We start from the raw sequence: 22,120 nt of genomic DNA, 5'->3' as shown, positions 1-22,120 counted from the left end.
AAACGAGGGAACAAATGACAGGTCTTCACATTCTGCGGGACGACGACGCGAACATCTTCAGACTATTATTAGTAGCTACGCACAAACAAATGGACGGACATACAATAGTTGAGAAGAAAGTTTTCGTAAGATGACAGCTGTGTCGGAAGTGCGGCAAATGGATCACGACTATAGTCAAGAACCCTGTCCAAAGAAGTCCTTTCCGCTTCTCTGTACTTGTCTTCCTGGTGTTTCTGCATTCTTAGTCTTCTCTCTTTGGCATGTTTTTGCCGAATGGCGTGGGAATGAGTCAAGCTCCGGATATGGGGAGGGGTAAGCCCATTAGGGTTAGAGACGTTGACGAATTCAAAGTTCTGAGGCATACTCTTGTTTTGTTTCCATTTGTTCTTATGGACCTTGAGAGAAGGAGGTTTAATCACAGAAGAAAAGATCGCTTAGTTCTTTAGTCAGCGGGACCGACGTGCCAAGATCTACAACTACTCATTTCGGTTAGTGTCAGTTTCAGCTCCATGTCCGAACTATTTTTGGTTAGCGTAGCTATCAGCACCTTTCCCTCGATTATGTATGCCTATAGCTCTGCTACTGCTAACGCAACGCAGTCTCTAAGATTTTAGTCATTTATTATACTCAGATGCACTTTTGAACTCTTCAGCGGCCAGCGCTTGCAGAGGCTCGATATGAATAGCTACCTCCACGACTTTAACAAAGCTTACAAAGACTGTAGAGATTACCAAGGACGTACAGATACTGAGAAATAAGATTGGGGCTGATGCCATCTTGTTCCCCTCCTTCGGGCGTTTTTGCTTTGGGTTTCTTAACTTGAAAGAACCTGAATAGACTTGTGATTACCATTTCATATCTTGTACAGTTGGGAACTTACGCCGCAGAAAAACTCAAAAACAGATATCTTGTACAGGGTATGACCTGTTGGTCGTGCATGGCTGATGCAGTTGTCATGTGACCAGCAAACCATTTGCACCACTGAAACTTGTGAAGCATCTTGTTTTACTTCACCATTTCTCCATTGCGTTTCATGCAACTTCTTGCTCTTCTCAATCCCACCATGCGCTTAGCACTTTTTTTTCAGCCTGATCGCCCGCGCGAAGGCCTTTGGTGACTATTTCGAGCCGTTTCCTACTTGCCCTGGTTGTCTACCCAGGAGTGTTTACGAAGCGCCTGGAATTGGGTTCAGTCTATCGTTATCCTCTGGGTACGTTCTTTTTATTTGTGATCCCTATGCTTACTCTTACCCACCGCAACCAAACTAATTGGTCAATTACTAGGACTGCTGCAGTGCATTTCTATAATAACACTGTAAAGAATATCGCATCTGTTCCGGCAAACCCGGAATATGCAGCACTTCTGAAGCGTCTAGCTGACTCTCCTCCGCCTTCACCGCTATCCAGATAGGAGAAGCTGCGATGGTCTTTCAACAAAAAGATTGGAAGACCAGCTACGCCCGATGTCGACATTATCGCCGCCATGCTTGTCTCACTACGCGACGCGACATCTATTGCTGTCACGGGCCCGCTAGATAGAGTCGCCTTGTCGCACCCCCGAATTCAAGGCCTGGCAGAAGTAGACCTTTGGGACGCGCTCGAATATGCGAACCTTCGACCATGGGTAGCCGCTGATCTACCCCGTCCGAAAGTTGTACTTCCTTTGCCAACTGCCGGTGGGTACCCAAGCCGGCTTCTCGAGTCGTATGCCGTTTTCGCGGGACATGGCAAGGGTTTGTGTAGAAACTACAAGATCCTTTGGCAATGTGATGAGGAGCAGGATCAAGCTCCCCTGGAGACGACCCTAGTCGTGGGAATCACTCCTACCGACTTACGCGGGGAGATTATCAGGACTTGGTAGGCATTTACGCATCTCCAGCCCAGAAAAGGTGACCGGACGTTATCAGATCTGGACCTGGGTCTATCTACCTTGGACGATGGAAGCAACTTCTGGACTTGCGTCACTGAAAGGTTGAAGGCTTTCTGCGGCACAGTTCCTGAAGGAGTCCGTCTGGATACGATATTATTAACTGGAGAGAACGCGACACATCCGGCATTTCTTCAAGCTTCAAGAAGCGTGCTCGTCGGTAATGGGTACCTACAGAGAGAAAATGATAGCTCAGGGAAGTTGTCATTCGTTCATGACGGGGAAACATTAATTGATCCTGTCTTTGCCAGCGCCGGAGGAGCAGCTCAATATTCAAGGTGGAGGCAAGAGGCACCAATTGGCTGTGAAGAACAGGACAGATGCCAGGAAGAGAGGAGGAGACAGCACGAGTGTGTTGAGCTGAGCTAGCCAACAATAACGAGTTATAGCTGGGGCTTGAGCAGTTGAGACTGAACGAGGTATAACTAAGTCAGCCATTTAATTGTTCTGAAATTCGATCTGATGCTAAACGAATGTGTACGTATGTTCGAGTATGTAATATCGAATGAGGCGGGCTTAAATAAAGACTACCCGACTACAGCGAGAATACTCTCAAAAAGCTCTTCCGTGTCATATGGACCAGGGACTGAAGCTTCCATCGCCTCCTCGGTATCCTGCGGGGGAACAATTGCTTTCTGATTAATGTATTGCTTCACCTTTTTCGCCACGCGTCCCGTGATCTTGACGTCCCTTTCCCATCCATGCGCTACGAGCGCGCCCCATGATCCAAGGTCGAGGCATGTACCGTATCCAGCCTGAGAGTAGGTAAGAGTTGGTTCGCCGAGCAAGTCCGCTGCTGCGTTGTGTCCGGAGAAACGACCGAGGATATTAGCATGTTGGCAGGACATTAAAGCGACGTGTCCTTCGTCATCAGCGACGGCATGGGCGGCATCCCCGGTAGCAAAGTCGTGCTCACGGCCTGGAACACGGAGGTGTTGGTCCACGTAAAGCCGAGACAGTGTGTCCTTGGCTCCGGGAATTTGCTGCGTCAAATGCGTTGCTCGCATGCCGGCAGTCCAGACGACAGTCATTGCGTCAATGTGTTCGCCAGAATTAAGTTGTACACTGTTGGAGTCCACCGCAGCGACTGCAGCCCCCAGCTTGAATTCGACTCCGAGACTTTCCAGTGCCTCCATGATGGTCGCTCACGATGCCTTCAAGTCAAGACTCCTCAAGTCCAACACTGAATCCAGTTGCCACACTGGGCGTTCCTATCTACTTTTCCAAATCCTCTATTTCCCGCAATCCACATATCAAGTATTGGGATGGCACATCAAAGCAAGAAGACTGCCTGCTCCACCTTATCATGAATGCTTCAAGCGCTGATGAGTATTCACCTGAGGAACGACCCTCATGTGGACCTGGTCAAGTGCTGAGTTTTGAAAGTAGCCCAGCTATATCTGGCAAGAAGGAGACTGTTATTAGTTCTCCGGTGGTGATGTGTTGGAAGGTACCAATGAAGGTTGATCAGAAGTCAGACGATGATCGAGGTGCTTCTACAGAGATGCAATCGTGGAGAAAATGGGATCAAGTGTTGGATGGTCTTTCTGACGATGTGAAGGCTGAGGTGGTGGAGTACGAGCAACAGAGACTGCGTGGTGAATTTATTGGGAACTCGTTCAGCGTTCCCATTCGATCAGACCTTGATTGGACTAGGAAAGCGTTCTTGACGTGTTAAGATTTCATCGCGAGGATGGTTAAGTATTCGTGCCTCATCTTATTTATCTACTCTGTTTACTTGACATCCCTGCTAGTCTCCTACTTATCCGAGATGATACGTTCACTGCCAGGGTATGATTCCGCGAATACGGCCCAGCAGTGGAAGCAACGCGCGCGCAGACAGACTGCATGTGGGTTGGCAGTTACGGGGTAGCGAATTGATTTCTAGTAATAGAAATGAAGGAGATAACTGCAATGGAGACTTGGGAGCCCAATTGAATCCTTTTGTATATCTTCGTTCCTGTTGATCAGGCTACAGTTTCCTTCGTTGAGTGCTCACTTAAGTATTTCGGATTCGCGCTAAACTCTTCTTTGACCTGACGGAATGGTTTTAGGCAATCGGCCTATATGGGTGACAGCCGGAAGCAACTCACCACATCTAGTCCACCGACAAGCTCACCGTTAACCCATAATTGCGGGAACGTGGGCCAATCACCATACGTCTTCAATCCTTGTCGAACATCCTCATCGGACAGGATATTGAAGGAACTGTACATGACGTTGCGGTCGTTCAAGAGCCTGACGATCCGCCGGCTGAAACGACACACGGGGCATTTGGGTGTCCCCTTCAGAAACAGCATGACTGGAGCCTCTTTAACAAGCTCTGTTATGCGTGTAAAAAGAGCTTCTTGCGATTGTTCGGTTGAGAGGGCTGGATCTAAATGATGGGCCACGTGAGGGAGGACTGCCTTCTCTGTAGCTACAGACATGATTCTGAGTTATACTGGTTAGATATAATGGTCTGGATATGATTCGTGTTGGTTGTTTGGATGAACTCAAGTGAAGTGAAGCCGTTGCAGCTCGAGGTAAATGAATTTGAGAACTTGTGAGAACTTATGTAACTGGCTGAGACTCGGATATGCACGATGCCCAGTTCAGTTATCTCATCAGGTCGCAATGACGTATGCTCACCGTTCTATGCCAGACTCTTTGACCTTTTCCCTGAAATTGTTGCTCGCATCGCCATGTCGCGTTAGGTTGTCTTACATACAGAGGCGCCACCATTCCGCACCAGAACCCAATTGGTGCTGACATGTTGGCTAAACGCCCGCTCAGACCGCTCAATCATTCTTTCAGCTATGCCCGGGCCGATCCATTAGCCCGTTTCCTAAATCTGAGTAGTTTTTAACGAAGATCATATTCGACCTTTGACGTCATGGTGGCAGAGCCGTGTCTCAGTTCGTTCAACAGCCCAATGATAGTTCTGACGGCGATACATTGCAAGTCCATAATCTGCCATTGGCCAAGGCAGACTTGTTACCAGAGCTACATTAATTCCTTCATTCCCCCTGCTGTAAAGCAATTCTTTTCTCTGTTCCTCCGAGCTCTCGACACCCCTATCCTTCAACCTTAAAACATCAATCTTAAAGTTAGCCTCCCAAAAAGCACCTTTGCACCGCCACCTCTCCATCTATCTTTTACTCCGCCACAAGTCTTTACCGATATCACCATGTCCACCTACCAAGTCACATTGAAGACCCCAGACGGAGACTACACCTTTCCATGTCCTGATGATAGATACATCATCGATGAAGCTGATGAGCGTGGTATTGATATACCGTTTTCATGCCGGTCTGGGTCCTGCACGAGCTGTACTGTGCGTTTGGTTTCGGGAAGCGTCAATCAAGATGACCAGAGCGAACTAGACGAGGAACAAATTACGAAGGGTTTCGTTTTACTTTGTGTCGCTTATCCAACGAGCGACTGTGTGCTTGAGACCCACCAGGAAGATAATTTAGAATTCTAGATTAAGTCTAGGATGACAGACTATGAAGGGTGGATAAACGTACCTCAGAGGCAGAACAGCTTTTGAGGACGTGGGTCACATGGGTGCATTCAGCTTCTGCAAGAGACAGGTATTGGATGAAACAGTCCGGCCGCGTGGAATACTACCTAGCTGGCCTCAAAATGTGAATAAAACACCATAGTGCACCGACTCCGAGTAACTGTCCCTGTCTCTCCTGTATAAATCTTTGTTCCTTTCCTACCTAGCAGAGAGCAACTCAGTTTGTAACATTCTTTAAACTTCTACTATACAATAAGTCTTTCTGGCTCTAACAACAAATCCGTACCTACTACTATTTTCTCTATTCTACGCGCATAGCAACTACACTATGACAGTGCAATTGCAAAAGCAAGCCAATAATATTATTCAGCTCACTGAAGGACATAACCTCAGACTCCCTCCTATAAAGTAGATGAGAAGGACGAACTCAATATCCAAGTCAGATAAGATAGACCTAAACACTGTACTCAGTAATAGCAATGGCTATTGTCAATTGAATAGTACAAGTAAGTCTTGTTAAGGCTTCCCTACCGTCCTAAAAAGGCCCAGGTAGCAAATACAATTGCAATATAGGAAAAGTACAATACTAATATGTAACTTTACAATAGACTCTATGACTACAGCGCGCAATATTAAACTTGATGGGGTCCGTCCTACAGCGGAGCTACAAAAGCGGGATGGGTCATGGAATGACCAGCGAGCGTTTTTTCCGCTGGAGGACCGTATTGCTATTGAAGACGGCAGGCTTATACTAAAAAAAATCAGCTTTCGAAAGGAGAGACTTGGCAGCCGCTTGAGTCCCTAGCTAGTATTTATGTGATGTGAAATCCTCTCATCTTGTAATCGCGAGAACCAATAACCTCATCGTAGCTTGGGTGGTGATACGACTAATTATCACTCAATGTTGTAGGTCGCTAATGTTAAAACTCACCCACCGACTGAGAATGGCGTCCTCTTATACAGCATGGAAAGGATACGGCGGTTTTTCTTTATAGCCCCTGAACAAGCATTGACATTCGTTGCCTCACGGCAAACTCAATGGAAATTCTCCAGTCTCATACGGGTATAAGGTTTTCCGCCACCGATTTATACCTTGAAAATCACGAATCTAAAGCTTCCACGATACCATTTTTCTGCCATGCTGTAGCATAAGGAGCGGGGTGCTGCACAAACTGCCTTTCCATCTTTTTCTTTGTTCTTTTCTTCCTCCAACCAAAATTAAACACCTACGAGAGCCATAGATCCTCCGCCCGTTCGCGACAATGACCGTCACCGCGGTAAACAAAATCCATCCCGATGCCGATACACTCTTCATACTCCGTAACCCTGGCGCAGCATTTCCTCCCGCCAAATTCGAGAAATCATGGCCCGACGCCTTACCGAAGTATCAGACAAAAATATCGAAAAGCAAGGAAGCTTCTGTGGTACCGACAAAACACGAGTCATCGCTTGTCCAGGCTAAATCACAATGTTCAGAACTGCGATTCGGGCTCTCTTCTGCACTTCTATTTGCTACGTCGTACGAATTCAAGGACTTGTTGACCGAAAACTGGAACCCACAAGATCCCGGGTCAGGTTACGAGTGGACACTGGAGGGGTGGAATTGGGATGGTGAAGCATTCTTGATACTGATGACCATACTACACAACAGAACACGAGATGTTCCTCGCAAGATCGACCTTGAGATGTTTGCGAAGATCGCTGTACTGGTCGACTGGTATGAATGCCTTGAGGTAATGGACCTTTGGGTAGACACATGGGTCACCAATTCCGATGTGAGTCGTGTGAAGCCATTCTACTCGAGGGATCTACTTCTCAATTGACAATATCCTGGGTCTTCCTCTTCCAAGGAATCTTCCGTGAGGTAGCTCAAGTCGCTATCCGTACGAGTCGAGGCCCGACTCACCCTCTAGGGCTGCCCATAGACTCGAAAGTAATTCGTAAGTTGAGCGACATTTGATGCCTATTCTAAGACTCTGACAGGATAAAACAGGTTTCATCGAGCAAGCAAGGATTGCTTCGATCTGCATTCTCTTCCGGAGGATAGAACAGCATTGGAAGTTCCTCAATGACCAAGAGTGGGGTTGGTCGGCCGACAATGTCTGTACATGCGAATCGGGTATCTAGACCAAAGTCTATCAGAGATCGGCCTTAAGCCCATGCCTAGCCACCCATATCATGGGTATAGTCTTGTAGCCTTGGAGGAAGCTATCAATTCCATGTATAGCTCGCTAACCTGCAGTTGTTGGTTCTTCAATCATCTGCAAGAAACGAAACTTGCACTGCAAAAGGCTTTAGAAGATTCTTTCAAGTATTCGAAACTTGCTACATCTCAGTTCCTAAGCGAGCAAGGAGCTATAGAGGGATTACTGGAAGACTCGTGAATATATACATTGATTTCGGATTGTCCGTAAAAGAATTTAATATCGGTGAGAACGTAGTACCCAGCCAATCTTTTGTAAAGTTCTATTACTAGGTCTGTTTTTATTATCCTATAGATTATATCAGGATAGGTCGCTATCTGATACCTTAAGCACAAGGCTTTCGTTCGTCGACTTTAGGAAGTCACACCTTGATCATAGCCTTCTTCAGATTTAACTCAATGTTCTCAAAAGGAACCTTCACGATTCCCTGTTCCCAGAGGACTTTGTCTAGATCAGAACCATTAACAGTGAAAATCGAAGAAAGGACTTCGAGGACTTCCAACCCATCAACGCCAGAGCTTTGACATGTACTTTTCATCAGCCACTCTTGGAGCCTTTTAGGCAGGGTTGACGCAGGATTCCATTTAGGACCCCTGGTATCTCGCCTGACATAGATAGTAAGCCCGCTGTGACTGTCTGATACCCAGGCTGTGGGCTTATGTGTCCTCTGGGATCTAGTTGTCTGGCCGTCTTGGAAGACCTCCAAGCCTGTAGATATCCAGTCAACTTCAACTATCTCTAGTTCTACAAGTTGCCTGTACAAAGCGAGCGAGTTATCGCTAGACCCATAGATGTTAAATGTTGCACCAACACTGCATGGATAATTAGCATCAAATCCTGACTTGAGACTCTTTAAACATACCGAGCAATTTGGTACGCCTTCTCTCCTAACTTCCAACGCGCCATTGGGAACGGCGACACCTCTTGGAACCTTTCTTCTACACGTCTGGACAGGTAGCGATGCTGGTTTTATCGATGACCTCAGTGAGATAGGAGTTCGACTTATTGGTTGTAGCGTGGCTCTCGATATTTCCAGCAGCTCCATTGATGACGTGGACAATAGAATGGCCTGGGTTCACCTGGTAGGTATTTGTGTCGACGATTGAGGTATGGTTCACGATACAATTTCGTATGGGCTTGAGACGCTCATACCAGTGAACATGGCTACAAGAGGTTAGTCGGGTACTTTTGAAGAGGTGGAGATATCAGCTTACCCAGCAACGTAGAGATCGACCTTGTGCTTCAGAAATAACCTCTCAAAGGCTTCGCGCAGGTGTTCATGGTAGTCGCCACACTTGAAACTATACATAAGACGGTGGCCCATGATAATAACCCAGGGACTCTTGCATCGATTGACGTTTTCGAGATCCTTTTTCAACCATTGGTATTGCTCATAGGCCTTGTTATCCTTGTACGAACCGTTGATCTTCCCAAACGGACCGACATCCATGATGTGCGTCATGTTGGCCAGAGGATGAACCTCATCAGACAGTAGATATGTCTCTTCGTCTAGAGGATGCGTCTCTTCATGCATTTTGATCGGCTTACACTTGCACTCCTCCTCTTCGCACTCCGGCGTGTATTTGTCTTCGCCCTTACACTTGCATTTTGGCGAGTCCTTATCTTTTCCGAGACAGTCCTCCTCCTTCTTCTTCACCCTCTCAAGATCTTCAACAAACATCTTGTCAGGACTGTGAGCATAGTCTGTTTCCGTGTCGATAGATATAAAGTGGGCCAACCCGTAATCGAAGGAGTGCCAAAAATCACCGACGCCACCAGACTTTTCGCCCGCCATATGGAAGCGATTCTGGAAGGCCGTGAAGTTGCGCTGGGAATGGGACACGAGTAGTAGTTCAGGGTGGAGCTGTTGCTGGTGCCGTTCCTTATGTACTCATCGAGGTATGCAGAGAGGACATACGGGTAATTGTCATGGTCGGCACAGGTGGCCTCGTGATCTCCAGGAAGGACCATGTAAGGAACCTTCTTGGTTATCTTGTTCATCCATTGCTGCCAAAGGTCCCAGTTGGACTCATATAGCACACCGATGTCACCACCACGAGGACTACCTTGGTTCGGCCTTTCTCCGGCTGGCAAAGTTGTGTTGAAGTAATCGAGATTTGTGTCATTGTTCGGCAGCGTACTGAAGCTGCCATTGTAGCAAACGGGCCACTCGGAAGAGTTGCAAGGTATGACGCCAGAGTACCAATCATTCGCATAGCTAAGATCACCACCGTGCCAGACAAAAGCCAAGCCATCTTCGACCTCTCGTTCGTTGTACTTGTAGGTTCCACCGGCGTTCGTGTAGCCCATGTCGTTATTGATAGCGATGGTGAACTCTGACAGATCGCCCTTGGCTTGGGCGGTAATGAAGCTGAGAACATCAGACTGGGGGGTGCCGTTGGCAGCGGGAATCTGGTAATAGTAAGTCGTGCCAGGCTCGAGATTTTCGATGTGAACATTATGGAAGAATTGGCTGCACTGGATAACATTATTGATGAGAGAACAAGGAGGAGTGCGATCGTATGTCTTGCTTTTGCCGGTAGCCAGATTATTCAAGGCTGAAGCACCGGTATCCCATTGAACAGAGGGCTCAGTGGCTAAACCAAAGGGCGTTTGGTAGTGGATGTTGATACCGACAGTGGCTTCCTCGTGTTTTGCAGGGATATATGATAACGAGATAACATTGATATTGTTGGTGGGATTCGTCGAGGCAGGCTTCACGGCTAGAGGCTCGACCAGACGGTGGAATCCCTTGCCGTTGCCATTGATGGTGTGGTCGACCCAATCTCCGATAGGGACATCAGGACCGCGGTACGGGTATGTTTCGTCAGCTGTCGGCGCTGAGCGAACGGGTACAGCGAGTATAGCTGCTAACAAATAATGTGACCTCATTTGTGTGAGAATCGCATACAAAGCGACTGATAGAGCGAAAAGACTCAGGCAGGAGGTGAGGTCTGCTAGCCACGTTTTAAACTGGTCGACCATATGCATGTCTTTGCCGGAGTAAATCTGTATATCGTTAAGGTCTCGGGATAACGCTGCCGAAATCGCGCCTTGACACACTTAGGTATGGAAGCTCCCCCTTCGTCACACACCTCCAGGTGTTCAGCCCGGCTGATTGATCTTGATTAAAATCTCCCTTGGACCCTGCACGTTGAAAATAATCGTTGGTATGGTCCTTAGCATTTCAGCCAGCCAGCTGAAGGTCGGGCATGCGCCGCATAACTCTCTTGTCAATCGCAACATCGATGAGGAGCCTTTCCTAGCCATTGGCACAACATACCTCGGTAGCCCAATGAGCTCGTTCCCACTTATTTTCCATAAAGAGTCAAGAGCGGGAAACTAAGAAGGATCTACGCTAACCCCATCGACCCACAATGAGACATGGAAATTGCTCCACCGCGTTCCGGGTATATGACCTGTTCCTAGGCTGAGACATGAAGTGAAGCTTGTTGTGTAGGGTAGGAGACACTTAAATACTACCTATCTTAGAAGGGTTTTCGTATGCTACCATCGACTGTGTCATTCACATAGTACAAAGAAAGGACCAGGTAGCTGATTCTTTTGTAAGAACTATATTGAAATGTACCGTTGTCTATTTGTCTTGCTGCAAGAGACTGGCTCGCCAAGACCGGCGAAGCATCGTGAGGTAGGTCGGACCCATCCAATACTGTACTAAATATTACAACATAGAATCCAAAAACACGAGAGCTGGAGCTCTTGGGGATTTCCAAAATAAGAGTTTCAAGCATTACAAAAAGATTCTGGAAAATAACAAGATGGGAGATGCACGAATTATAGATTGCGAAAATGCAAAAAATGAGGTTCTGCCCGGGCTCGAGCCGGGGACCTTCTCGGTGTTAACGAGATGTCATGACCAACTAGACCACAGTACCAACTGTTCATTGATACCTCCGACTCCGTTTGAAGAGAACATCAAGTCTAGTTCAGCTACTGCTATTCCGCTTCCAGCTTATCCATCCAACCCACTGGTAAGTCCACGCGTTGCTTTGAAAGAGTACGTCAGACAAAAAAGTAGGAATGTTAGCCCGTAAGGCATACGATCTGCTCCAAGAGTCGCGCATTTGAATTGAGGCCCGAAACATCATGCGGCACAGCATGCGCACCGCATTTGCCAAAGATGGCATCTGTTTTTCATACAGTGTACAAAGCCTTCACTGCAAAGCAGGGATTATGGCCGTTAGCTTCTAACCCAATAAAACGGTTTCTCTATCTCCTTAGCCGGGGTAGACGAATGTAGGGGTATCTCGCACTGTAGCCAGTTCGTGGAATACATGTTCAATGTCACGAATCAGGCTGTGCTTATTGCATTAACAACCGCAAAAGGCATCACTCAAGGCGTCCCTCAAGGCATTTCTGGTCAGCTTCTCCTCTTGAATCAATTCTTCCCTGTTGATTCTTTTCTCAACATTCTCTCCCCTACCTGAAATTTTGGATCGCCGGCAATAAACATCCACAACCATGGAGGCCGTTGGCTTTGGCGCCAGCATACTCACCTTTGTGGCGGCGGCGGTTTCTGTTTCCAAGTCAATTCATGATATCTTATCAGCAATCAAAGACGGCCCAGAGACGATCGGATTCCTCAACAACGAAATTTCCCAGCTTGAGGCTATTCTGCAAAGACTACTGCAAGTGTCTGCATCGACAGCTGGACTTAGCGACAGACCAGAACTAGAGCAGCTGGTCAAAAAATGCAAAGACGACCTGGTCGCCTTTGAGGCAAAGCTTCGTCAGCTTGATGTCTCGGGGGCTGACAGTCGAAGAGGCCGGCTATGGCGAAAGCTCAAGATCTGTCTCGAAGAGAAGGACCTCGACCATATCCGAGGTGTAGTCAAGTGGCATGTGCACATACTTACACTCCACATGGTCATCGTCCAGACCCGGGAGTTACCAGCTTTGACAGATATACTTCCTACCCTTCAACAGATTCATCAAGGCGTTGCGGCCCTACAGGTGGCAAGCACATCTGCTGCGATTATAAAAGTCGACTCATCGGGCATGCCATCCAGAGTTACGGAGCTAGACGATACAGAGTCAAATATTGCGGAAGATGTGGCTTTAGACGATGCTATAGCTCGATTGATGAAGCTACTTGAGAAAAGACCAGGCGTTGTGGAGTCTGACGACTCGAAGAAAATAGTCGATGACTTGTCAAGACTGTTATACTTTGTTCAAGATGAGGTACTTTCTGAAAAAAAGGGAGGAGATGACCAGGATGTCTTGAACGAGGTGAAGCTCTTCACAAGTCTCATTATTTGTGCACCTTCGATAAGCCTCAACCAAAACGGTAAGTCTATCTGCTATGCGCTGTTCTTGTGGCTAAGTAAAGGAGAGCCCATAAGTTCTTTCGATGCTACAGTATCCAGACCCGCGGTCTTTCAAAAAAGCAAACGGAAACACTTAAATATCAACGACGCTGTAATCACAATTTCGGCGACAAAGTGGCGGGAGAACTCTCTTTTGACCCGAGAAGACGCTTCAGTCAATGAGCCTCATAGAAGAGGGTTCCGTGGAGGTCTAACTTTGAAGTCCAAGGCCAAGAAGAAGATGATCACCGTGTTCGTGCAGCAGGACCCGCTGCTGTTCAATCGCTTCACAAGCTTATTACCACGAGTAATAGTTTGTAACATTTTACCTAACAACTCGCCTGTTTTCGAGGTGGCATCAAAGGGATCCGTTGAAGATCTGATGAGATTAATCGTTGAAAACAAGGCTAGTCTTGACGACCATGATGAGGACGGATGGTCTTTGTTACATGTAGGCATTCAATGGGCTTTGACAAGATATCAGTGACCTGTACCCAGCTAACCTTCCTGCTCCATGGCAGCATTCAGTTGGAAATTTCGCAACTTTCAGATTCCTCATCCATCAAGGTCTAGACGTTACTGAGATAACAGGAAACGGACAAAAGTATGCTCCCCATGAAGTCTAAGAGTTAGAATTAAGCTAAACTAAATAAAATACAGAGATCCTTTAACTTTAGCTGCTTTCTATCGCGATGATATTAGGTTTTCAGAAATGCTCCTACATGCTGGCGCAGATCCCACCATACATATCTCAAGCCCTCCAAGCTTATTCAGTCGTTTAAACTACTGCAGAAATATATCAGTAAGGAGTCTCGTTTCGCTATCTGGGACAGGTTCATTGATACGATATGTAGGAAAGAAATGTTTTGCATCAAACCCTATCTATCAGCCCCTTTGTCTTTGCAGACAATTCAGCTTACAGTAAATTAACCACACGGTTATTCTGTCGTGCGTGGACTTTAATTCCAAGAGAGGACCTTAATCCAGAACAGGAGCGGAAAACTTTGGACCTTCTGATTAGCCATGGCTACGAGTTGCAACTTGATGGGGCTCGGGGTGCTGTCGAAGGGTTTCTCTCAAGCCACAAAAGGTCCTTTTCTAAAGTTCTCGAGCGACGAGACCTGTTGAGATATCTCCTATCGAGAGGTGCCGACCCTGACCAACTCGGCTCTGACTGGAACCCATTGTCGCACCACGCATATGGAGCTATGTGCAAGCCTTGCTTCATTTCTCATTCCTCTTTAATGGGGGACTTATGGGATAGTGTTCTGGACATATGTGGTTACGATGTTGCGAGGTTCCGCCGATATTACCCAAGAACAGCAAGTTATAAGAATGGCTATACCAGGGAAACATTCGAACAGCTCTGGAGTGGCAGAGAGGAGCGCTGTCCTTACTGGGACGATCGACCTTGGCCAAATTCCTTGGAGAAAGAAACACAGGTGATATTTGAGTCACAACTTAACCGGGGCTTGTGCAGATCGTGCAGAAGCTGCTCCTATAGCCCTTTCCCTTGTCATAGGTGTGGAGTATGTCTTTTGGTCCACAGATATTACTGTGATGAGAGATTGGATATTGATCATGAACACAAAAAGGACTGTTACTGTGTCCGAACTGGGTATTTGGAAGAGTGCGAAAACTGTGGTCACTTAGATTACAAACGGAGGGTTCGTTCGGCTCTCTACTTTAATCACAGAACCTCGGGTCTATCTGCCTCTTCGATGTCCAACGGCAAGCTCTCCAACAGGCAGTCCCCGTCATATAAGAAGGTAACGAAATGTCCCTATTGTATAGTTGGGGAATATGCAATGTCGTTAGAGTTCATTGGCTGATGCAACCTGCACACCTGACTTTACTGAGATTTAACCTACTGGAGGTTGCGATTAATAATACTTTTGAGAGAAAACTTATCCTAGCCTTGCTGTTCAGAGATACCTTTGTTCTTCGTATAGTTGAGGAAAGTCCTTCGGATGATGAGTCATTTTGGACAGCTATACGAGTTTGGTGTTGATAGCAACACCCCCTGCAATATTCTCAAGGGCCTGTTTAGCAAAACAAGAGTTCCGTATGAGGGAACTGATTTATTCACTCAAACGAAAGCAGTTGTTAGTTAGTATAAACCATGTATGTAAAGGTTTAGCAATACTTATCCTCACATCACACAGCTGAAGAATCTGCGTGCTGCTATCTCTTATAACTACTCGATCGAAATTCCGCTACAAGTCTATTTGTCAATGCACTTTTATAAGTTAACTAACTACCTGTATTCCGCTATCACGTGTTGTAAGCCGTAGATTCAAAGATCATTGGCAAAGAACACAGGCTTGGCAGGATGACGGTTAACCCTGAGACTCAGCTGATCAGGTCGCGCATAATGTCCCACGATATCCAAGTTCTGCTTAGCCTTGCACTTCTCACCCAAGTCAACATCCGCATACAAGATACCCTCAGCACCCGGATCCAACGGCTTCACGAGTTCCTTACCAAAAGGCGAGAAGATCATAGTGAATCCACCGCCGCCGTTCTTGGTGTAGTCAAAGTCCTTGAGGTTAGCTTTCTCAATGTTCTCCTCAGTGAGAATCTGACTGGATAAGATGACGAAGCAGGCGCCTTCCATGGACACGATGTGGGAGAAGGCCTTGCAGCATTCGGGCGTGATATGATGGGGCCAGTCTTCACCGATAGATGGGAAGAGGGAGGGCCAGCTGGAGACGTGGATGTCGACGTCTTGGGAGTATTCGTAATAGCGGAGGAGGGGTTGAGTGTGTTCCCAGCAGTTGAGACCGGCAACCTTTCCGAACTTGGTTTGAACTACGTTGTCCAAGGATTCACCTTGTCCGTCGCCGTAGATGGCACGCTCAACATGGATTGGCTTAATCTTCCGACGGTGGAGAACGATCGTACCGGTTTCATCAATGTAAGACTACTAGTGTCAGATTGAAATATGGTAGTGTAGGAACCGCTTGGACTCACCTGGGCAATGTAAAGAGTTCCCTTGTATCTCTCACTATATCCCAACAGAACGAAAACACCAGCCTCACGAAGAGCGGCTCGAATTTGATTCATCTCTGGGGATTCTTTCTCCATGGAGTTCTTGAAGTATTCGTTGATCCATGGGGTATTGTCAACAGGAGAGTTGGCCCAAATGCTCCTTAAAAATGAATAAGCTGATCTGCCCACTTTTTAAGATAGGGAACTTACCACGGGTAACCGGAAATGAACACTTCGGGGAAGCCAATCACGTTAGCACCGTTGCTAGCGGCGTCTTGGATAAGGCGGATGGACTTGTCCACTCCACCCTGCAGGTCCTGCCAGACGGGCTCGGCTTGGATGGCGGCAACCTTGACAGTCTTGGACATTGTAGCGTGATGTGGTTAACCTTGGAATTTTCAAAGATGTAGAAGTCAAGTTCGATCTATCTTGTTGTTTCTGCGTCGATATGGAGCATTTTATAATCCTCCAGCACTCGATCATCTGCCGGCATATGGTATCTAGAAGGCTTCCTAGAGGTGCAGTTGGGAAGAGGGGTTATCTGGATATCAAATAACCAAAAGAACTGCAGCTGCAATGTACAAACCCCTCTTTGACCCCGGCTTACTGTTACATTTACGCTGTGTCCACGCTCAGTCACGTGTTCCAGGCCTCTCGAGAGGGTAATTGAGAATGTGAACCGATTGACCTATCCTTTCAATCGACCTCCCTGTACGCAAAAAGGCCCATGTCTCCATAATATGTGGAGCTAATTGCAGTCTCCGGTTATTCAAGGTACCCCGCCTAGCACTCTGGTCAGTCAACACTACCTAGAAGAACCCCGTACGAAACTTTACCTATCATATAAACGTTAACAAAGAACAACATCTTGTCATTGTATCGCCTTGACTATTCATAATTACAATACAGACCGATATTGGTGCCATCTTAGGCGGCTCTCAGCTTGCCGTTCTGTGTATCCTCACCTTACTCTCACTTTTCATCTTCCAATATCTTTTAGTTAGCAATACTGGGAAATATCCAATCTTGAACCCGAGGAAACCCTTCGAGTTCTCAAATAATTGCGCTGTTCGTGATTTCATCAAGAACAGCAAACATCTTCTCGAAAAAGGCAGATCGCTTTACAATGATCAGCCTTACGAAGCGTATACGGAGTGGGGAAAGGTCATCGTCATACCCCCTCACTTTGTTGAAGCCTTGAAGAGTAACCGGCAACTTGAATTCCTGGAAGCTTCCAAAGAAGTGAGTTTGTTTATACAACCTTTTCTCTTTTATGTTGCTTAAACTTTGTTCTCCGATCCCGGAGCATGCTTTCAAGTTACTAGCATCTCATATGTATCGAAGCGTTGTTTCACTCTTCAATTTCACTCATTATTGGAAATCTCTCACTGATCTGTGGTGGGACGCTCATGGGCATATCCCTGGATTCGAGCCTGGGGCTCCACTAATCGCTCTAACGCCAATCGTGAACAAATACTTGATCAGGGCTCTGGCTAAGCTCAACGAACCTTTATCCGGGGAAGCATCTTTGGCATTACATGATGTTCTAGGTGAATCAGCGGAATGGCATGACTTTTCGCCTCACCAAGACGTTGTCCGTATTATTTCACGAATGTCGTCTCGTGTGTTTATGGGTGAAAAGCTCTGTCGCGACGAAGGTTGGCTGAAGGCCTCAAGTGACTATACACTACAATGGTTTATTCCAGGCTCAGAACTTCTCACTTATCCTCTATGGAGTAGGTCATTCGTCCACTGGTTCTTGCCATCTTGCCAAGCCGTACGTGAGAAGCTACAGAAGGCGCGCGAATTTCTCCAGCCCCACATCGATCGTCGACATGCTGCCAAGCAACAGGCCATGAAAGATGGCAGAACGGTTCCCTTCGATGACTCGATCGAGTGGTTTGAGAAGGAATACCCAGGACAAGCAGATCCAGCAAGGGACCAGATCGGACTTTCACTAGTTGCGATACACACCACAACCGATTTACTTACAGAAACACTTTTCAACATTACACTCCATCCTGAAATTCTTACGCCCCTGCGGGAGGAGATAGTTAGTGCTCTTCGCACAGCTGGAATGAAAAAGACGTCACTATACAACACGAAACTCCTCGATAGCGTTATCAAGGAATCACAACGACTGCGGCCGATGCTTCTAGGTAGCTAACTTCCTTCTCCAATATGCCCATATACTTAACTTTCCACAGGTGTTTTCAAACGAAGAGCTCTTACCGATGTCGCTCTCCCCAACGGCGATGTCATCAAGAAAGGTACTAAGATTGTCTGCGATACGACTCATCAATGGAATACGGATTTCTATGAAGATGCATTGACTTTTGATGCATACCGCTTTGTAAGAATGCGCGACACTCCCGGTCAAGATAAGCAGGCACACTTGGTCAGTATCAGCCGTGATATGCTTGGATTTGGACACAGCGTGCATTCGTGTCCCGGAAGGTTCTTTGCCGCCAATGAGACCAAGATTACGCTGTGTCATATGCTGCTCAAGTATGACTGGAAGCTACCTGAGGGCGTAGTACCAGAATCTTCATGGTCTGGCATGGTGTTGTCTGGTGACCAGAAGGCGAAGTTACTCATTAGAAGACGGTGCGACGAATTAGGTATCGATAGTTTAGACAAAGAGTAATTAACTCAAATTGAAATTGGGTGACTGAGCATATCCCGACTTTTTTCTCATGATGTGAATTGAAAAATAGTAGTACTGCGTTAGCATATGACATCTGGAAGAATGTTTCCGAGAGGTACGAATTATAAAGAGGAGCTTGTCCGGATATCAAATAACCACAAGAAAAGCGGCTGGAGCGTACAGACCCGTCTTTAATCCCGGCTTACGGTTACATTTATGTCTCTAGAAGGTAACCCGTCCCACTGTAATGCCTGTTGTGCAGGGCATCTACCGCGTGTTCATTACTGTCAACGAGATATAAATACAAGCTTACACTCCCAGTCCTGCCAAACCTTCCTGCATTCCATTCTTACTGAAAGAAGTCAAAAGAACTGTCTCCAAAAGCTTGCTCATAAGCCCACGACTCAAAAATGTCATCCAGCGAAATTCCTTGTGTCAGTCCCAAATCATCCTGAGGCTGAGGAAGAATAGGCAGGTCATCCATCTCATATCTCTCAAACTGCAAACGACACTCCTCGGTGATTTCCTGCGCCAGGCCATGAGCCCAGATGTCAATCTGCCACTCAGCAGCGAGTGATCGAATGGCGCGGATGGACCGGTTAGCCCAATTCCACATGAGGTTCATCTCATACAGCGACGTGATGCAGATGTTGAGACATCTCAAGGCTTCGCTTCTCCCAAGGTCTCCTTCGGCTTTCATGTGGAGCAGAAGGATGATTGATGCTGTGAAGGTTGGGTGAACGGCTGAGATGGGAATACATCGCTGGCGTTGTAAGCTTCACGAGTTAAGACTTTTGTATCTTGGGCACACTTACATTCGTGTAGTTCTTCCTGAAGATTTGCAAGATTCTTGCCGTTCTGACTGCTGAGTCTTTGACCGACTTGGAGTGAATATCACCACCAAGGGGATCATACGGGATTCCTCCCTTCTTGCCAGGGTTGAGAAGTTGAAAGAACGGCCTATGAAGCAGTAGTATCGTGTGATGATACTGCAAACTGCAATGGCATGTTAGTGTGAACAGCATGATAGGATGATAGTTGACTTACTGGAGTTGATATACATAGGGAGGAGAGACCTGTAGGCTAGAAGGTGAGATCTTGAAGCTCTTGGGTAGCCGATCATGGAGCGCTACAGCGTCCAGGTGGGCTTTCATGACGCGCTCTTCTCTCTCTTTGCCTATCCATGCATATCGCTGAGCATATCTATACTTGGTAAGCTTGAGTCACGAACTCCACACCTAGATGGACTTACAGCTGGTCGATAACTTCGGCCGTGACCGTTAGGATTTCGCAGAGATACCCTGCGTTCTCTGTGATATGAGGGCTGAGGTGGGGACTTGAAATCTGCACCTGAAAGTCCGTCAATAAAGGACTCCATGGCGTCTGTCCATGTGGCTTGGTCGTCATGATGTTGTATTCCTGGATACTGGCGGGTCTTCCCATTCCAATGCAAAAGAGTCTATGCTTGTCAGTAAATGTCACGTGTAGAGTATCTTGACTGGGTACTTACTTGTCTAGAACGTATATACCCCAGAAGGTGACGTTCCTCGCTTCGACATCACCTTTGGTGATGAAACCATTGGCCTCATATGATGAACAATCGCAATGGAGTCCTAGATTCATGGCCATTCGCGTAGCCATTCCAATGTAGATGAACCCAAGACCTTCGTTGTCGATGGAAGCCCAGTACAGGCCGAGTAAACCTGCAGCCTGAACCGTCGTATAGGTCGGAGCTTCGTACTCATGATGCAGGATGGTCCTAGCTTGGGCAGCAAACGCCTCTCCTGCGGTGTTTGCATCATTTGGGTCACTTCTCAATTCGGGCCTCGTTGAGTACCTCGAAGCAAAGGCCAAAATGGTATAAAGAAGCAGTGGAGTGCAGTATCGCTCAGCTTTATCCACGTAGAGGTCTCGGACGAAGAGTTCTCTTGGGACGATATACTGCCAGCAGTTCTGCCACTTCCAGTATAGTGCGAGGAGATGATCTCGGAGCTCATCCGAGGGTTCAAAGAAGCCAGGCATTGCCCGAGCTGCTTCGATACCTCGCATTCTAGCTTGGACCGATGAAGGGACTTTGATGGCCTGGTTTTGCATGATGGAGAAGTTACTGGATTCGCCGAAGTAGCGCAACTCGCCGGTGTCTCCCAGGGTGAAACATCCAAGTGCATTTGCCAGTTCATCCACATCGTCCCCGGGCGGCTCGATAGGTTCGGGAACGGGTGGGTTCGTTACCACAGAGACTGTTTCTTCTTGAATGGCTACATCTTCTTGGATGACTGAATCATTCTTAACAGAGTCTGGTGGTGACTCGGGATGTCTGCTGCCCTGCTCGGCCAGTTGCTTCTCCAAAGTTTGGACTCGGGCTTCCAAAGCGAGGATGTATGCATTGCTGTGGCGTCTGATAATCTCTGTTAGCTTTGGTTCAAGTTCAAGTACAAGGCATACCCACTTCCTGTTGCTTTCAGCTTGAGAATATTCACAGTCTTGCTGTCGATCGCCGCAGGCGCTACACCGCGGCTGACTTCCGTCGCACTAGGCCGAGTCAGTATGTTCGAGTCAGCAAGTGGTGCTCCCATGGCTTGTTCGGGATACAAAGTGGATTATACGAGTAAAGCACGACCCGTAATGGAGACTCACTTTTGTCCTCTTGACTCTACACCCATTGCAGGCCAATGAAGCCCTCTTCCTGGGGTTCGGATTCTGCGGCGCTTGCTCACTCGACTTGGGAGGCATTTTGAGGTCAGTATGAAGTAGAGAAGACGAGCATATGATGAAAAGGATCAAAATAGCGAGTCGAGACGGAAGCTAGGAAAAAGAGGCCGCTTCGCCTTATCAGCTTTTTTGAATATTGAAGACTTAGAGTTCAAGACTAGTACTGAATAGGTAATGATCGTGGTCTAGACCCCTCGTTTCGAGACCCTGATTGAGAGGAGGATTGTCATAGTGTAAAGGATGAGGCGATCATTGCCGCGACAAGCGCCCTTGTTCCAGATGTAATGCAGGAGTAGATCATCACGCAAGAGTCTAGTCAATAAAAGGCTGCCAAAATCGACGAAAATTGTATGCTTGGTACTGCTGTGCGACGAGAGATTTTATTATGGCAGAAGTAGTGTAAACTCAATGTTGTCCTTGTGTTGAATTCGATACCTACTGTAGCATTCTAATGGCAGTTTGCATAGGTACATGATTCGCTTTGTGACTGTTCATACCCCATCTGAGACAAGTGGTCGGAATTTTTTTGTTGTTCTGCTGGATTCACGGTACCTGTTCTTTTTCCAAGCAAAAGCAAACCAGTCGCAACAACAGTTCTTTGGCTCATTTGCCTTTGATGCACACGCTCGTAGTGAATAGAACAAAATACATCTTGACATTAGAGTCATAGCATCTATTGATGCCCTAAAGTTTCTTCGAATGGAATTTGTCTTGTTCCAGCTGTTGGTTGTTGGTTGCTCTAGGGTAGGAGAATTTGATACGTTAGAAACCAATTTTTGTTCCATCCAATAGTTGGAGATGTACCCCC

General features: G+C 47.0%; 8 protein-coding genes across 8 annotated transcripts; 4 read left to right on the top strand and 4 right to left on the bottom strand.

Moving 5' to 3' along the window:
- Positions 1 to 2,453: 2,453 nt before the first annotated feature.
- On the bottom strand, positions 2,454 to 2,957 carry FIESC28_08606 (uncharacterized protein; the record flags this gene model as incomplete). The annotated part of the gene is made up of 1 exon (XM_031162744.1): positions 2,454 to 2,957. The coding sequence occupies one exon, from the start codon at positions 2,955 to 2,957 to the stop codon at positions 2,454 to 2,456; it is 504 nt and encodes a 167-aa protein (XP_031013172.1).
- Positions 2,958 to 3,076: 119 nt separating this feature from the next.
- On the top strand, positions 3,077 to 3,604 carry FIESC28_08605 (uncharacterized protein; the record flags this gene model as incomplete). Its single annotated transcript, XM_031162743.1, has 1 exon — positions 3,077 to 3,604. The coding sequence occupies one exon, from the start codon at positions 3,077 to 3,079 to the stop codon at positions 3,602 to 3,604; it is 528 nt and encodes a 175-aa protein (XP_031013171.1).
- A 3,089-nt stretch (positions 3,605 to 6,693) lies between these two features.
- FIESC28_08604 (uncharacterized protein) lies at positions 6,694 to 7,254 on the top strand (the record flags this gene model as incomplete). The annotated part of the gene is made up of 1 exon (XM_031162742.1): positions 6,694 to 7,254. The coding sequence occupies one exon, from the start codon at positions 6,694 to 6,696 to the stop codon at positions 7,252 to 7,254; it is 561 nt and encodes a 186-aa protein (XP_031013170.1).
- A 1,319-nt stretch (positions 7,255 to 8,573) lies between these two features.
- On the bottom strand, positions 8,574 to 10,626 carry FIESC28_08603 (uncharacterized protein; the record flags this gene model as incomplete). Its single annotated transcript, XM_031162741.1, has 3 exons — positions 8,574 to 8,799; positions 8,850 to 9,326; positions 9,554 to 10,626. 3 exons carry the CDS (start codon positions 10,624 to 10,626, stop codon positions 8,574 to 8,576), a joined length of 1,776 nt encoding a protein of 591 aa, XP_031013169.1.
- Positions 10,627 to 12,117: 1,491 nt separating this feature from the next.
- Positions 12,118 to 13,060, top strand: FIESC28_08602 (uncharacterized protein; the record flags this gene model as incomplete). Its single annotated transcript, XM_031162740.1, has 2 exons — positions 12,118 to 12,943; positions 13,023 to 13,060. 2 exons carry the CDS (start codon positions 12,118 to 12,120, stop codon positions 13,058 to 13,060), a joined length of 864 nt encoding a protein of 287 aa, XP_031013168.1.
- Positions 13,061 to 15,258: 2,198 nt separating this feature from the next.
- On the bottom strand, positions 15,259 to 16,321 carry FIESC28_08601 (uncharacterized protein; the record flags this gene model as incomplete). The annotated part of the gene is made up of 3 exons (XM_031162739.1): positions 15,259 to 15,885; positions 15,936 to 16,113; positions 16,164 to 16,321. The coding sequence occupies 3 exons, from the start codon at positions 16,319 to 16,321 to the stop codon at positions 15,259 to 15,261; spliced, it is 963 nt and encodes a 320-aa protein (XP_031013167.1).
- Positions 16,322 to 17,286: 965 nt separating this feature from the next.
- FIESC28_08600 (uncharacterized protein) lies at positions 17,287 to 18,600 on the top strand (the record flags this gene model as incomplete). The annotated part of the gene is made up of 2 exons (XM_031162738.1): positions 17,287 to 18,112; positions 18,161 to 18,600. The coding sequence occupies 2 exons, from the start codon at positions 17,287 to 17,289 to the stop codon at positions 18,598 to 18,600; spliced, it is 1,266 nt and encodes a 421-aa protein (XP_031013166.1).
- Positions 18,601 to 18,949: 349 nt separating this feature from the next.
- FIESC28_08599 (uncharacterized protein) lies at positions 18,950 to 21,176 on the bottom strand (the record flags this gene model as incomplete). The annotated part of the gene is made up of 6 exons (XM_031162737.1): positions 18,950 to 19,363; positions 19,416 to 19,596; positions 19,648 to 19,803; positions 19,853 to 20,059; positions 20,111 to 20,998; positions 21,046 to 21,176. 6 exons carry the CDS (start codon positions 21,174 to 21,176, stop codon positions 18,950 to 18,952), a joined length of 1,977 nt encoding a protein of 658 aa, XP_031013165.1.
- Between the last annotated feature and the right edge of the window lie 944 nt (positions 21,177 to 22,120).

Source organism: Fusarium coffeatum (assembly GCF_003316985.1).
Source record: "Fusarium coffeatum strain FIESC_28 chromosome Unknown BRIP53273_contig_204, whole genome shotgun sequence".
Classification (NCBI taxonomy): domain Eukaryota; kingdom Fungi; phylum Ascomycota; class Sordariomycetes; order Hypocreales; family Nectriaceae; genus Fusarium; species Fusarium coffeatum.
Note: the sequence above shows the minus strand (reverse complement) of the source record. Positions and strands in the feature narration are given on the sequence as shown.